Here is a 14,645-nt window from a genome sequence, read left to right on the forward strand (position 1 = left end):
TAAGAGGTCACATATCTGGATGAGTGGCTCTCTTCAGCTAAAGACAGCTTTTGGCCTACATGATGCTACAAGCCACTGACTCCTCTTCCTGAGATGTCTTTCCTTGTGGTCCATGGATGGTTGTATGCTTACAATGAACCACGAGTGTACTGGCTGCACAAAATTCTATCCTTTCTATCTCCTGCTATAATTTCAGTGAGTTTGTGAGCTTTTCCAGGGAAATGCAGGGCAGGAAAGAGGAGATTTGGAGCTCATTGTCTTATAATAATTATCTAGTTCTTCTCTGGGTATCAGCATTTTTGTAACATAAGCTATTATCCTGCTGGAGTCTTCTGCACTCAATTTTTGCAAGTCCTTCTGAGTTCTGTTTTTTTCTTGGCAAATATCTCGTACTGTCATTCTGTATTGGATATTGAATTGCTTCACACACCAGCATTTCTTTCTGTAGTGTCCAAAGCTCTGGTGGGAGGGAATGATCCTTAATGGTGCACCGCTTCTGGAAAAACTCAACCAAAACAAAGCAAAAAAACCCTCAAGAGCAACAACAACAAGCACCATCCAAAGGCATACAGTGCACAGAAAAAAACACGTTCAAGTTCTAATTAAGTCAACCTATACAGCATTCCTAATGTCTCTTATTACAGCATGAGGAGTCTGCTCTTGTTTTTAGTGAAATCAGCAGTTTCTGATTACATTAACTGTGATTGCATTGACTTCCCAATTGACATCATATAAAAAGTGTTAATATTTGATCTGTTAGTTACAAAATAATAGCCTGGTAAATCCCAGAATGTTTGTCAGTATTGTAATTCATAAAGCTGGGCACAGCAGGGATTTTTCCTGAGGCTTTAGGAAGTGAGAATATACAGGCATGATATCAAAAGGGTTGTTAAAGATCCTGAGCATACAATCCAGAGAAGACCACACAAACTCTGCTTCAGGATGTTTTTATTTTCTGCCTGTCAACAAATTGAGTCTGCTATGAAGATTTATAATAGCGAACTTATGATGTTACTTCATGTTCTGCTTGGAAACTATGCACACACAGAACAGTAAAATCTGAAAGTTTATTTTAAGGCAGTAATGCAAGTAAATGCTCTGCTAAGGGTTTGTATTTGTGGTTGGAAATGGAAAAACAAACAGGAAGAGAAGGTGGGATAGGTTTATTATGAAATATAGCACTATGTCTTAAATTTAACTCAAGCACAGAGACCATAACATCTTTAAGCCTTAAATACATTTGTCAGAATTGTTCGTGTTTTTAGAAACAAATTCCCTCATCATGTCAAAGGTCTAAAAGTAGAATAAAAATAAATTGAAACCTGATTTCCTTAGCTTTTTCAGTTTGAGTTCTGTAGTTGACTTTTTACAATCTGTGTTTTTTTTCATGTTTGTTCTCTGACACTTGGTGGTCTTATGAATGAGTTTTTAAGCCCTTGTAAAGCTCTAAACTGATAATGTTACTCTGATTCAACTGACCGCTTAAGCATGTGCACATGTCCTCTACTGGCTTACGAAGTGTCCATATTTATTAGAATAACCCACTGCATCATGCATCAAGGCTACTAAACAGATGGGCTTTTCAGTTTTTGCACCTTCTGACTTTCAAGTAAAGCTGTATATTTTTAATATTTGATGGAAATCAATATGCCAGTACTATAAGGTTTGATTGGCAGGCGCCTCTCTGGGTTTCCCCTGAGCAGCTGGATGCTCTGTGCCTGGGAAGGAAATCCAAGTTTATTATGGCTAAGTGAAAGGCTTGGTTTATTTGTTTCTAATATTCTATTTCTGTCAGAAGCCCTGACAAACTTACCATTTAGGCTTTATGGATACTCAGTAAAAAAGGCAGGGATATTCCACAGATGTGAGATACTTGCTTAGGATTGCTATTGATTTCTGCTCCATCATGCTTGTTCTAGTAAAGGATTGATTTAGTCTTGCTTGATGTGACTCAAAGAAATTTATCCCTTAATGTCAAGCACAGAGTGAAAGCTAAGGATCAAAGTAGGGATTTTGACTCTAGCTACCAGTAATGAGCTGCCCAAAGAAGGATATAGTTCCCCATGGTTTCCAAATGTTTGTTCCCCTGTTTACTTAGAAAGTCTTCGTTATATTCCCAGTGAGAATGGGGTCTGGTTTATTTGGCTTAATTGCACTGGCCTATAGGAGCAAAAGTTAGTTTTCTTTTTTAAAACATAGCAATTTTAAGTAGTTGGAATAAACAGAAATAATATTCATGCTTTTTTACAGTATAAAGCTGTTAGGTTGTAAGTTAGCCCTGTGTATAGAGGAGTATATTGAGTGTTGTACAGAGTGCTGATAAAATGAAGTGCCTCATTTTTAATCCTTGATTTATAGTGTTTTGGGGTATTATTAGCAGTGTTACTAATTCTGTGTCATTTTACATGTAAGATGAGTAAGTTCCATGACCAGGGCATGAATTGGATGAGGCTTATCTATATCCATGATAATAAGCTATGGAGAGACTAGTATCCTCAACTGATAAGAAATACCACCTTTTATAAGTTTTCTTGTGGCTTTGTCTTTTGAGCAATAGCTGATGGATATTCCGTAACCCTCCTGAACTTGCCCTCAGATTCTCCTGTCTCTGTAGGGGGGAGTGGTTGGGCCCTGGCCTTCACCCTCCTTTGGGTCAGGTGAAAAGTAAGGGTGTTCCCTCTGAAGTGCCCCAAGTGCTAGACAGGAAATAAAAGGGCAGGGAGTTCTCCCTTGGTTTCAAATAGTCAGAGAAGCATTTAATCCTGTGTGTGCATTCAGGAGAAGGACAGGGGTTAATTCTGCTCTTGAGAGCAAGAAAAATGTTTGAATAAGACTGAGAGGAAGCAGTAAAGAAAAAGAAATGACACTCCAAGATCCCAGGGGCAGGAGCTCTTGGGAAAAAATTCTAGTATTGATAACATTACCCAAACTACATCCATTATACCATCCTTGGAGTTCCTGTTACTGCACAGTAGTGTTGAACTAGATAAAACAGCTTTCTTCCCAGAAGACATACCCTTGTTTTCCCAGCAGTGGTCTCTAAGGATTAAGCACAGTCATCTACTTTGTGTTAGATTTTCAGGTACGATGTAGATAAAGCAGGCCATGAAGTCCTACATCTAATCCGTCACATTTTAATGGGGAAAAAGGGGATTGCGCAGTCATTCTTTTAAAGAAGAAGGTGCAGGAGATAATGTGTCTGAAGTGGCTGAATTGTGTTCTCTGTCACACCCATTAAATTAATCTGTAAATATGCCTCCAGTTTGGGGCTGGTTTTCTAGTGAATCAGAGTGAATTTGTTTCGATTACCATACTAATGAGTGGGGTGAGAGAAAATGAATTGCAAAGCAAGTTTTCCTCTTTCCCCTTCCCTTCCACTTTGTGTGAAAGTGGCCTGATACTTTTCCTACCTATTTGGCCCAGGAAAGTTGATGTATTTGGGCTGCAGTTGGGAGGGCTGTGTCACAACTGCTTTGGGCATATCCATCATGCAGGACTGTGTGGTAAAGATGCTGGAGCCTGCTCTGAGACAAGATGAGTTCCTAGGCAAGCAGAGGCAGCTTTTGCCAATTTGTGACACAAGTCAGTATGTCTGCACAAGGTACTGATAACACACTAGCTCATGGCAGGCTCTTCTAGACAGGCTCTTCCCTGTAGCTGATGTCAGTGCCAGTTTGAGTGCATGTGTACTGTGCTCTGCTGCGTGGTCTGGAGATACCTTGCTCTACTTTGAATGCACTTTTCTTCTATTAGGAAGAAACATTTTCTTTCTGGTTTTTTTTTTCCTCCAGGCAACAAGAGCTTCTCTGACTCAACATTGTACCAGTCTGGGGGAGTCACTGGGCAAGGAAAATGATATTGCCCTGATTATTGATGGCCACACACTGAAGTATGCCCTTTCATTTGAAGTCAGGCAGAGTTTTCTGGACTTGGCACTCTCCTGCAAAGCAGTTATTTGTTGCAGGTAAGGAATTCTGTGTTTCTTCTGGGTAACAAAGTGGGCGTGAAGCCTGTGAAATTCAACCTAGTATGCACATAGCCCCACTTAAGGATGTTGGAGAGCAGCTTGCTTAGTAGCAGCTTGCTTAGTAGTCTTTCTTGTCCTATGGAGGAGGAGGCATGTCCCTTCATTAAAATTCTCTCATCAAATAGTACAATTCCTTCTGCCAGTGTCAGTCCCAGCTGAGTCCAATCTCTTCTATAAAGCGATGAAAGATTGTGAGAAAACATTGTGCCTGATTGCCTGATTATAGTAGATACTGATGAGAAGGAGTGGTATGGATGTCATTTGTAATCAAAATGTTTGACTGTTCAGCTCAGCCCTAGAGAAGGTCACTGCATGAATTTAAGTTGGTCTTGACTTCTGGTGTATTATGGGAGTCAGTGATAACAGTGAAATTTGCCCTGTTAAAATGTTAGACTAGTGCTGGCTTTGCTAAGTCATAGCAGAGTTTGTTGCTGTTTGTGGATACAGCCATACACAGATATGGTCCTCTGTCATGACTACTTCATAAGGAAGGAAATAAGAGCCCCAAGAAAATGAAAACCAAAAGCTGGCTTGCTTTCCTTTTTGTGTAGCAGGAAGGCTGCATCATTTTTAACTTTGAAAGATTATGTGGCTTTGAGGATTGTGTGTGTTTGTGCTCATTGCTGGTATTTGGGGAGAACTGTGACCTAGTGGAGATTGTTGATTTAGGCAGGCAGGAAGTTTTATTTGCATTCTAGAAGCAAGACCTGCTTTGTGGAAAATGACTATATGGAGACCTTGTACTACTTTTTTTTGCAGTCTTGCTTACCTTCTATGTGTGCGCTTTTGTACAAGTATCACAGGGAAAAAGGAGTGCTGTCCATCTACCTGAAATAACTGCACCCTTGGGCTTTTTATCTGACTAGTTTCTTTCCATTTGTTTTCTGCACTGCTGTAGTGCACAATTCTGGGGCTAGAAGTGTTCAACATGTTCATTAATTACCTGATAATTATATGGAGTATGAACTCAGCAAGTTTACAAATGATACAAGACTGAGGAGTGAGAAATACCATTGAGGGCTTGGCTGCCCTTCTGAGGGACTTCAGTAGGCTGAAGAATTGAACACCAAAAACTCATGAGGCTCAAGAAGAGGAAATGCAAAGTCCTATGCCTAAGGAGTTACAACCCCTTACCTCAGTAAGCTGTGGGGGTTGTCAAGCTGGAAAGCACCTTTGTCCAGAAGGATCTTTGTATCCTTTCTGGACAAGCTGACTGTGAGCCAGCAATGAATCCCAGTGGCAAAGCAAAGACTGGTGTTACCCTGGGCTGCAATGTAAATGGCATTGATAAAAGTTGAGGGAGGTGATCCTTCTTCTCCACGCTGGTGAGGTGACTTCTGGAATGCTGTGTCCACTTCTGGGATCCTTAATATAATAGGTTTAATGGACAGAGTCCAGTGCAGGACCATGAAGTTGATAAAGGGGCTGGAGCATCTGTCATGCAAGGAGAATATGAGAGCTGTAAGTGTTCAGCCTAGAGAAGAGGAGGCTCAGAGGGGTTTGCATCAATTTGTATGAACATGCAATAGAAGGGAGTGAAAGATGAGGGAGGCAGGTTTTTCCCTGGAGTTTTTCTTCTGTTGCTGATTAATTTTGTTTTTTAAATTTGGGCAGGGGACTAGGGGAAGAAGGCACAAAGCCTTAGAGCAGAGGTCTCATTTCTGCAGCTGTTTCATGGAGTGGGAAGTGTTGTGCAAGAGGGCGCTAACACAAGTGTAGCCATCTTTGGAATGCAACAGGCCCTGACGTAGATCCAAAGTAAAGGTACCTTGGGCTTCAAGAGCAGGAAGGGAACTGACGCTGTCTTGTGCTCTGTTTGGGGGGAAGTTAACAAACAGAGCATATCACAATGCTTTGGCAGAGATCCTTCCAAGGCACTCTGTTAGTTTATTGCTCGAAGATTTGACAAGTTAAGCCAAAGACCTGAAACAAATAATAAATTGCAAATTATTAAAATTACACATAAAATATATATATAATAAGCTAAATATAATGAATGGTCCTGTTTAGCCAGGATACATGCAATACTGGTTATTTCCTCTTTCATTATTTCATAAGGGAAACCAACAGGAGTTTTATTTATTAGTGAATTAGCAAATTGTGAAACAATGCAGGAAAAAAATACTTTCAAGTATAAATCAAAGGGGAAGATATGATGTAATTTCATAGCTTAAAAGGGGGAATGAAAATAATTGAGTTTTAAGTCCCCAGGGAAAAAGAGGAATGCTTTTAATAACCTTTAAGGCTTTTCAAGAACCTTCCAGTCACTTGCCAGGTGCTTGATACTGAAGCAAGAAAAACATTTTTTTTTTATCCTCTGAGTTGTTTTCGGTGGTACTTTGTGTGTCAAATAAGGCAGTGCACTTATACTTCACAGGAAGAAGTTTTAAAATGGAATTGAGAAAGGACATTTCAAATTAGAGTTAGTCTTCAAACGAAGATGTTAATTGGGAGGATGATGTGGCTCTTTAACTTAGTGATATGATGTTTAACCACTGTAGGAGTTGCCTTGCTGTTCTCAACATTGCATAAATTCATGGGGCTTAATATTTCATAAATTTACTAAAACATTTTCATCTCCTCTGGGGAGTTTCAGCTGCATTTGCCATTCAAAATGTTTTTAAAATATAGTTAAGACATACTGTATATTCATTTTCTGGGCTTTAGGCATAAACTGTAGTTGAACTTGATTCTCAGGGGTAATCTCTTAAAATGAAACTGTAGTAAACCTGGCTCCTTTTTGCATTAAGAGGGAGAGATGGTATCTTCTGCTGGGGTTAAATCTTCCACTGTTACAGTGTCTCTAGCAGGCCACTGGCACAGTGGAGAAAAATATACCCCTCGGGAGACTTGGTAAAGCTAGCAAAATCAAATCAAACAACTCTTTAAGAAAAAGCCTTGTTTGTTAAAATTTTTCCAGAGACTGACAGATCTTATTATCTTTCTTCACACTGACTGGGATGTCAGGATGTCAAAAGCAAGCAAAACTTACTTTTCCATGGAAGTAAATGTTGTTTGGAAGGCAGTTGAACTTATGACTTCATTTATGAGATCTGAGTTGATGATTGCCTGTGTCTGGTTTTTAAATGTTCCTTTAATGGACCTATTTTTAGTGATGTTTTGTGAGACACAAAATGTTAAGCTTTAGGTAGAAGTAAGATTATTCTTTTAATAACAAAATGGAGTGTTTTCATTCATCTAGTGTTTATAGTCTAGCTAGTAGGTACAGCATATTTTTGCATTTGCCTCTGAATATAAAAGTAGCAGAGAATTATATAACTTATGTTATAGCATTTAATATTTATCTAATATTTTTAAAATTCAATATAATTTTAAATTAATATTTAATTCTCTGCTGAAGCGCCTGCCTTGAATTTGAAGTATTTGTAGTTGAATTAATGTGATGTTTCAGAAACACATTTTTATGACTGTGCTTTGGGAACTTTTTGTTATTGTTGTTGAATTGAATTCTTTGCAGGTGGCAGTGACTCTGCCTTTGTATGGGTTTAATGCCATATTAACAAGACATCCATCAAGAAGAAGCAATCCATCAGCATTTAAGAGATTAAATAATTCTAAACAGTTTGTAAGTACTTCAGTACTTAAAATTAATTGTTGGACAGCAGAAGTAGCCCTTTATATAATTTCTTTCACAGATGTAAGCACAAAAAAACAAGCATCTCCAGAGAGATGTGTAGCATAAGACTGGGAACCCATCCCACACTGGACTGCCTCAGTGTGATTCTTTTCTCTTTTGCTTGTATTACTGACCATTTCTGCCATACTTCTTGAGGTGATGATGCTGGGATGTTGTTTCTTTTCCATACGTGTACTGAGATCCTGCAACTTTTCAGCTGAGTGAACAGTGAGTTGATGCATGTGTAGGAGGGGTTTCAGGTAATAGGAAAATAAATAAAAATGTCTCAATTGCTGTACAGTCCATCAGCTTTTCTGCCATAGTTTGGTCAGATGTCCTGTTCTGCAGAGGCGTCTATAAAGTGGTGCAGCATGAACAGAAATTGAGAAAATCCAGCAACAGCTGTTTCTATGGACTGTCTGCTATCTCCACAAGGGCACTTGCCATGTCATGGCTACTACATCAGGATGATTTTGCTTTCTTTTTGGTGTGAAAGGTATGTGCAGTTGTTGCTCAGCATCTGAACACTGACTTTTGGAGGGCTTCTGCCCAACCTCACCAGCTAACTTTAGGTGATAGCGGCACAAACTGTTGCTTTCAGTACCTTGAGCAATATTGGAGCTGTCGTGATAATGGTTAGGAGCTGAGTAAAAAAAAAAAAAAAAAAAAAAAAAAAAAAAGAGAGAGAGAGCAGAATATGTATGGTTTTTTAAATACACCCCCAGCAACAGGAAAACCCTGTTCTGTGTTGCTATTGAATGCAGGGAGGCTGGGGTGAAGACAGGAGCCCACAGGTCTGAGAACAGACACTAAATGTTCTGAAATGAACATGACCTTTGACTAGAGTGTGTCTGCTTGGGTGTGGAAAGGGAAGGGGTTTAACAAATTGAAAGCAGAAGGTTGGACAAGGGAAGGCAAAAAGCAGCTTGTGAAGAGTACATGTTGCTAACTGTTAGAGTCACTTCATCAGCTAAGGAGAGAAGAGAGATGAGGAGACAAGAGAAAAGTTGTTTCAGCACTCCAAGTTGTAAGGCCATAGCTGCAGTGCTTCTGGTCTTCCATCATGATTTGGAGGAGACATTAATAACACAGCTGACAAAATGAGCATCTGGAATACTTCTTAAATATTTATTCCCCCAACTCGCATGTTGTTGCTGGTGTTAGTATTTGACAAAATGATCATTCTGTGCTGTAGTTCAGCGTGTATTTATTTATTGAATCAAAAAAGTGTATTGCTGGTTTTCATTAGATAAGACCCCCATTTTCATGACCAGAAATTGCAACTCAATTCTGATTAAGAGTATGATAGCCAATTCTAATGTTAATTGGTCCCAAAAAAATTGCGGATGTGTTACATTTTCCTTTATGTACATCTTGTTTCCCCTCAGCTGTCACCTACTAAATAATCAATCCTCATTCTCATATTCTATTTCTGCCAACTCATGACAGCAATATTCATCTCATGACCTTGAAAACCATGAGGGAAGAACCATTCTGACAGCGTTAGTGTTTGTAGATAATTGAAGTGGGAGGAAGGTTAGGAGTTGCAGCATTACATGGTGCTCTCTGCACTCTTGAATAAAGAATACTCGCAGATGATAGAAATGATCACCTAAACTGTTCAGTGTGTATGTAGGGATGTGTAAAGCAATCCTGAGACTTTCTTATGATTATTTTTCTTAAAAGCCTGTTGGTTGCTTTGTAAAGCCTGTTTGGCTGCTAAGTAAACTTGGAAAATGTCACCAGTTCTGTGCTGGAAAGCTAGTATGGGAAAACTTTAGGAGAGCTTGGTCTCACAAATTTGGTAATTATGTTGTCCTCTGAGTGGCAAAGTGAGTTTCTGCTGCGTGTTTTGATTTCTGTTTTAATTGGTGTTCTGCTATGGCAGTTCCTGAACCTCACTGTCATAGTTCATACCATTCAAATGCTTAGCTAATGTTTAAAGGGGGGAAAAAAAAGTACTGTTTACGCTTAAACAGTACTTAAAGATACTGTTTTAACTGGTATTGTTTGTTTTTTAAATGACACAGGTGAAGCATGTTTCCCTTGGGTAACTATTAACTGCCTGACAGCCTGAATTTAAATGGTTCATGCTATGTGGCCAAACATTTCTTACTGCTTAACTTCATCCTGTTATTGTGACTGTTCCTATTCTTGAGAATTATTTTGCTTTATTTGTTCAAATGAGGAAATAATTCAAATTAAATAATCCCTAAGTTGAATCAATGGTCCAGTTTCCACTGCTGTTCACAATTTGGCAAAATGTTTACCATTTTGAATTTATTGAAGAAATATACTTAGCTAATAGACCAGATTTGTATTGTGCTTTAAATTTGTGTGTGTCTGTTCAGATCTGGTATCTGTTTTAGTGTTCAGTTTCTGTTTCTACTGGATGACCAGCTGAGTTCTCATGCTCATAACTGATTATGAATAAAAACCTTCTTCTGAAATCTTCTGCTTAACCTCTATTTCCTGTTTCTGTTACTATTCTTGCTAGCAAATTTACTTACTCCCAAGTAATTGGAAAAGGTTGAAGGAAAGACAGGAATACAGCTAAAATCAACAATTTTGTAGGAAAAATACTCTATGTTCTGACAAAAAACTTAGTAAGTTTCTCCTTCAAGTAGTGTTTACCCTTGTTATTTTTAAAATTAACTTGTTACCATTTTTCACTGTGAGCCTAATATTTAGGTGACCAAAATCTTAGCAGTTCACTTGATCCATCTCGTCAAATGTAAGTGAAATTTGTCTCTTGAGCAATGGGGTGATAATACTCACAAACAGTTCCAAATGGTATCAGTGTCTGTTTCTTCACCATCCTGCAGTATCTTGTCCAAATTGCTTCTGGTCTCTTCAGCCTCTGAGCAGGAGCAGCCAGCAGTGCTATGTTTAGCACTACACTTCCCAAATTGGAAAATAAACATTCCATAGATACTGCACATGAGAAAAAACTATGCTGCTGGAATGTGTGCTATTTTAGAAGAAAGATAAAACTGTGGTTTGGAATACCTTCTGTTCCATGAGAAATTCATAGTACTGGTATATTTTTCTTTCCACTAGTGTTAGTGTGTTAACCCCTGTCTTCTGGCCAAGTTCCAAATAGAACAATTACTTTCTTCTCACTGAAATTCCCCTGCCGCCTTTATTGAATATAATATTCCTCACTTCCTATTCAGAGCTGTTGAGGGTGATGGTGTGAATGCTAAAGGTCACCAGGTTTTAATTCAAAGATCCTACAGCAGAGTTCTGCTTGTGAACCCGCCTCTTAACTATTTGCATCCCTTCCTTTTAAGCTTTTGTTCTGTAAAAACAGTATTGGAAGCATAAATGTTACCACCACTCTCTTTAAGCAAAATATGTAGGGTCTTTTTTTGGGGGAAGGTGTTTGTTTGGTGTTTTTCTTTCAATCTTTTTTATGGTTAGGGTGTGGTGTGTGTTTTACTCTGGACTTACCCAGGTTCCTCCAGTTTTCCAGTGTAAAGTGTAAAGTCACTTTCTATCTTAGCTGACAGTGAATGTTTGAATTCTTCCAAGGTGGTTTGTGTGGCATGTGTAAAACATGGTCTCTGATACAGCACACGGGAACATTTATTGGTGTACACACTTGTGTTGGGTAAGAATATGCTCTTAGTATGATGAGGTGTGTAGGCAGCAGCTCACTGCAGCTCTCTGTCCTGTCTCAAATAAGGCTTCTTCCCAAACCAATGATGTCAGACATTCTGATTCTCCATTAGGCTTCAGTAATGCCAGTTTTTTCCTGTTTATGCATTCTGGCACAAGTGAACTCTTGACACAGTGCCCTTATTTCCTACCACTTGTCTGTTGTGCCAAATACCCTTTTCCTGAGTTCCCGGAGCAGTGCTGAGTGTTGTCTGCTAGGGAATGACTGAATGTTTCCTCTTATGGAATTCCCTGCTGGTCCATAAGGCTGGATGGAGGCCAAGGGTCTGGTGCCTTTCTACAATCTTGCGACTGGTTTGTAAAGCTTTCTGGCTGTGCAGAAAAGTTCCTTAATTCCTTGCTCACCAGGTTGCAATTGCAAGGAAATAGGTTACAGTTTCTGTTTCTTTTAATGGTTTGAAGATGTTACGAAGAAACAGGTAGCATTATCATGATCATTCCTTACTATTCTGAACTTTCATCTCTAAATATTGGGTAGTTTTAAAGATCTCAAAACGTTTCCTAGGAGTGGATTTGAGGATTCTCCTTGCTTTTATTGAAATATTTATTTTTGTCTTGCAAGTTTAATGTTAGAATTTCACTAAAACCCTGATGCATGAAGGTACAGAAGACATAGGCCTCTAAAGAATATGTGGTGCTGCACTGCATTCAGAAACAAGACTCAAACCAACTGTAATATTACTCCTTTCATTAGAGCCAACAGAGTCTTGTGCTCTATCCCACAGGACCAGCTCAAATATTGTATTTTCCATTGTTAAAAGTACAGATATAAAATTACAGAGGCAGGAACAATCTGTTCTGCAAGCGTCTTAGTACTGCAGGGAATTACCTTCATGAGGACTCTGGGCTTTAGGGCACTGTAGTAATATGTGGGACACTGAACTGGTAAAACAGCTCTGGTCAGAGTTTCCAAAAGTGCTTATTGTTGGTGGAAGCTGACTCTAGAGTGTGTCTAAGTTGAGTAGGAGCACAGCTGAATCCATGCTAGATATTTGGAAAAATTTGACCTTACACTGAAAAGAACAGCTAGGCTTAAATGAATTTCTCTGCTATTCATATCCTTGAAGTCATGATAATAAAGCAAAAACTATGCTTGAGGGAAACAGAGTAAACCTAATTTGAGAGGCTAGACTAGTAAGCAAACTCTTTAAGTTTGTTCACATGAGTAGAAAAATGAAGAGGCTCTGGCTCCAGTGGGCTATGCAGTTTTTGGCCTGCTTATGTGTTTGAAATGAGTAGATCTATAGATCTTTAACTGTGTGAGTAAATACCACCATATTTTGCAGGGTAAACAAGGCTTTGTTTGCTTCCAGTTGGAAGCCATTTAGCAAAGTAGCCACGTTGGTGGTGTAATAGCTTTTTTGGGGCTTAGACTTTCCTTTGCACAGTTGCCCACAGAGAGTGGAAAGAATTCTTTGCAGAATCCTCTGCATTTTGCAGTCTGTAAGGGATGTTCACCTGCTTATGCAGGGCAATACTAAACTCATCCTTTTAAAAAATAAAAATCTTATCCCTGTGCTAATAATTCTCCTTTGTACTTCTAAGAAAAGGCAGGTGAGAAAATGTGTGAGGAATATCTGTACTTGCAAAGATATACTTGAGAACTTGAAGAAAATCTGATTTTCTGCTGTATCATAACTACAATACAACTTAAGGGTTCTGTGTTCTGAACACCACTGGCAGGGTTAAAATGGTAGAGAATTCTGCATTCACCAGTAGGCCATTCTTAGGCTTTTTCTGAAAAAAGGAGGTTTAAATAGCTTCTCCCTATTCTGGGAAGGCTGCTTTGATATCTTGTTTTGGCATGTGTGTTGAATGCATTTTGCTTTTGCTCTTTCAAACTTGGTTCTCCAATAGTGTCTAGAACAGATAACAGTGATAGACATTGAAAATTATCTCCTTTTAATCTTGCTGCTTTATATCTTCCTTCTCTTACTGTTTTCCATGTCATAGAACACTTACACTTTTAAATTGCTCTTTTTCACAGGTCTTCTGTCACATCTCACTTTGTATAATATGTGGTCTTTGTGCATTCCTGGGATTGTTTTATTTATGCTCTACATAAACCCTTTCTCTTCTACATAAACACACAAATTCAAGTTCCTACAGGGAGCACTTTGATCGGAGCTTCTAAACCTGTGTAGGGTGTTATCTGTGGCTGTTTGCCTACATGTGGTCTTGAAAGAGCTGTTACTTGTGGGCCCTCTCAGGGAGAACCAAGGAGTCCTAAAAACAACCCAAAACTTGACATAATGTGTTCAGGTGCTGAAATGAAGATGAGCTATGAACTCAATAAAGCTGGGCTGAAGACATCTATTTGAAAAGTCAACTGCTTGTTATCTTTCTGTAAAAGAGCTGCTTCTTGTTTGGAAGTGTGTGCTGAGCATTCAGAGGTTGCTGGCTGAACTGATCCTGATGGTTCAGGAGGCAGGATTTTTCAGTCTCTGTGGAGGTTGAAAGGTCTTAAGAACTTGTCTACAGCTCAAGAATGGCTGCTGTGATTATTAGGTATGTAAAATAATTTGGTGTGGTTCGCTCCTGATGACTTTCACTTGGCTTTAGTCTTTCATCTGGTGAAAAGTTAAGCTTAGAACTGTCTGTATGCAGAAGGTGAAAGGTCATTTTGCATGTGGTATATTCAGTGTCCAAGTCAGTGCCAAGTTTCTCCAAAACTTTCTACCTCTACATTCCTTTTCCCCCAAGTGAAGTGCTTCCATATGCCTTGGTACTGGGTTGTTCAGATAGGTCATAATTTAAATGTAGCCTTCATGGTGTGATGGGTCTCTTGGGTCAGTGATTTTGTCAGGAGACAGACTGACTCTGTACACTGCCATGGTGGTATGAGTGTGTCCAGGACTAGGTGATGATGTTGAGATCTCTGCCCACAGATCAGGTGTGTGTGCACATCTCTTGGCTCTCTTGAGGGTTGTTTGTGGGGCCTTAGTTATTCTCCAATCCTCCAACAAGTGTCCTTAAAACTGTCACAACTGGCAACTAGTTCATAAAACCATCTGAGTTAATATAGCCATATTTTGAGACCTGATTTGGCCCTAATTTTTATAAAGAGAAAGTAGCTGTACTGTGGGATTTTTCTGCTGCTCAGATTGGTTCTTTGTAAACTTTTAAGTACTGGTTGGTATAGTGGGAGCAAGAATTGTGACTGAGTTAAACTTAGAATTGGGGATGACCTCCAGAGCAACAAGGAACTGCAGGATTGTTTTGCTACTTCACAAGATGTTTTTTGCAGCTGCATTACTCTTAGTTAAGAAGTTCCAACTTCATCTTGGAAGGATAAAATCA

General features: G+C 39.1%; 1 protein-coding gene across 4 annotated transcripts in view; it reads left to right on the plus strand.

Moving 5' to 3' along the window:
* The window catches only part of ATP8A2 (ATPase phospholipid transporting 8A2), a 311,840-nt gene that overhangs the window by 113,735 nt on the left and 183,460 nt on the right, over nucleotides 1-14,645 (plus strand). For all 4 annotated transcript variants that reach the window (XM_039718662.1, XM_039718664.1, XM_039718666.1 and 1 more), the window contains one exon: nucleotides 3,792-3,964. In XM_039718662.1, the coding sequence (XP_039574596.1) occupies nucleotides 3,792-3,964 (173 nt within the window). The remainder of the gene's footprint in view (nucleotides 1-3,791; nucleotides 3,965-14,645) is intronic.

The sequence above is a fragment of the Passer montanus genome, unplaced genomic scaffold (assembly GCF_014805655.1).
Source record: "Passer montanus isolate IOZ18808 unplaced genomic scaffold, ASM1480565v1 scaffold4, whole genome shotgun sequence".
Lineage (NCBI taxonomy): Eukaryota > Metazoa > Chordata > Aves > Passeriformes > Passeridae > Passer > Passer montanus.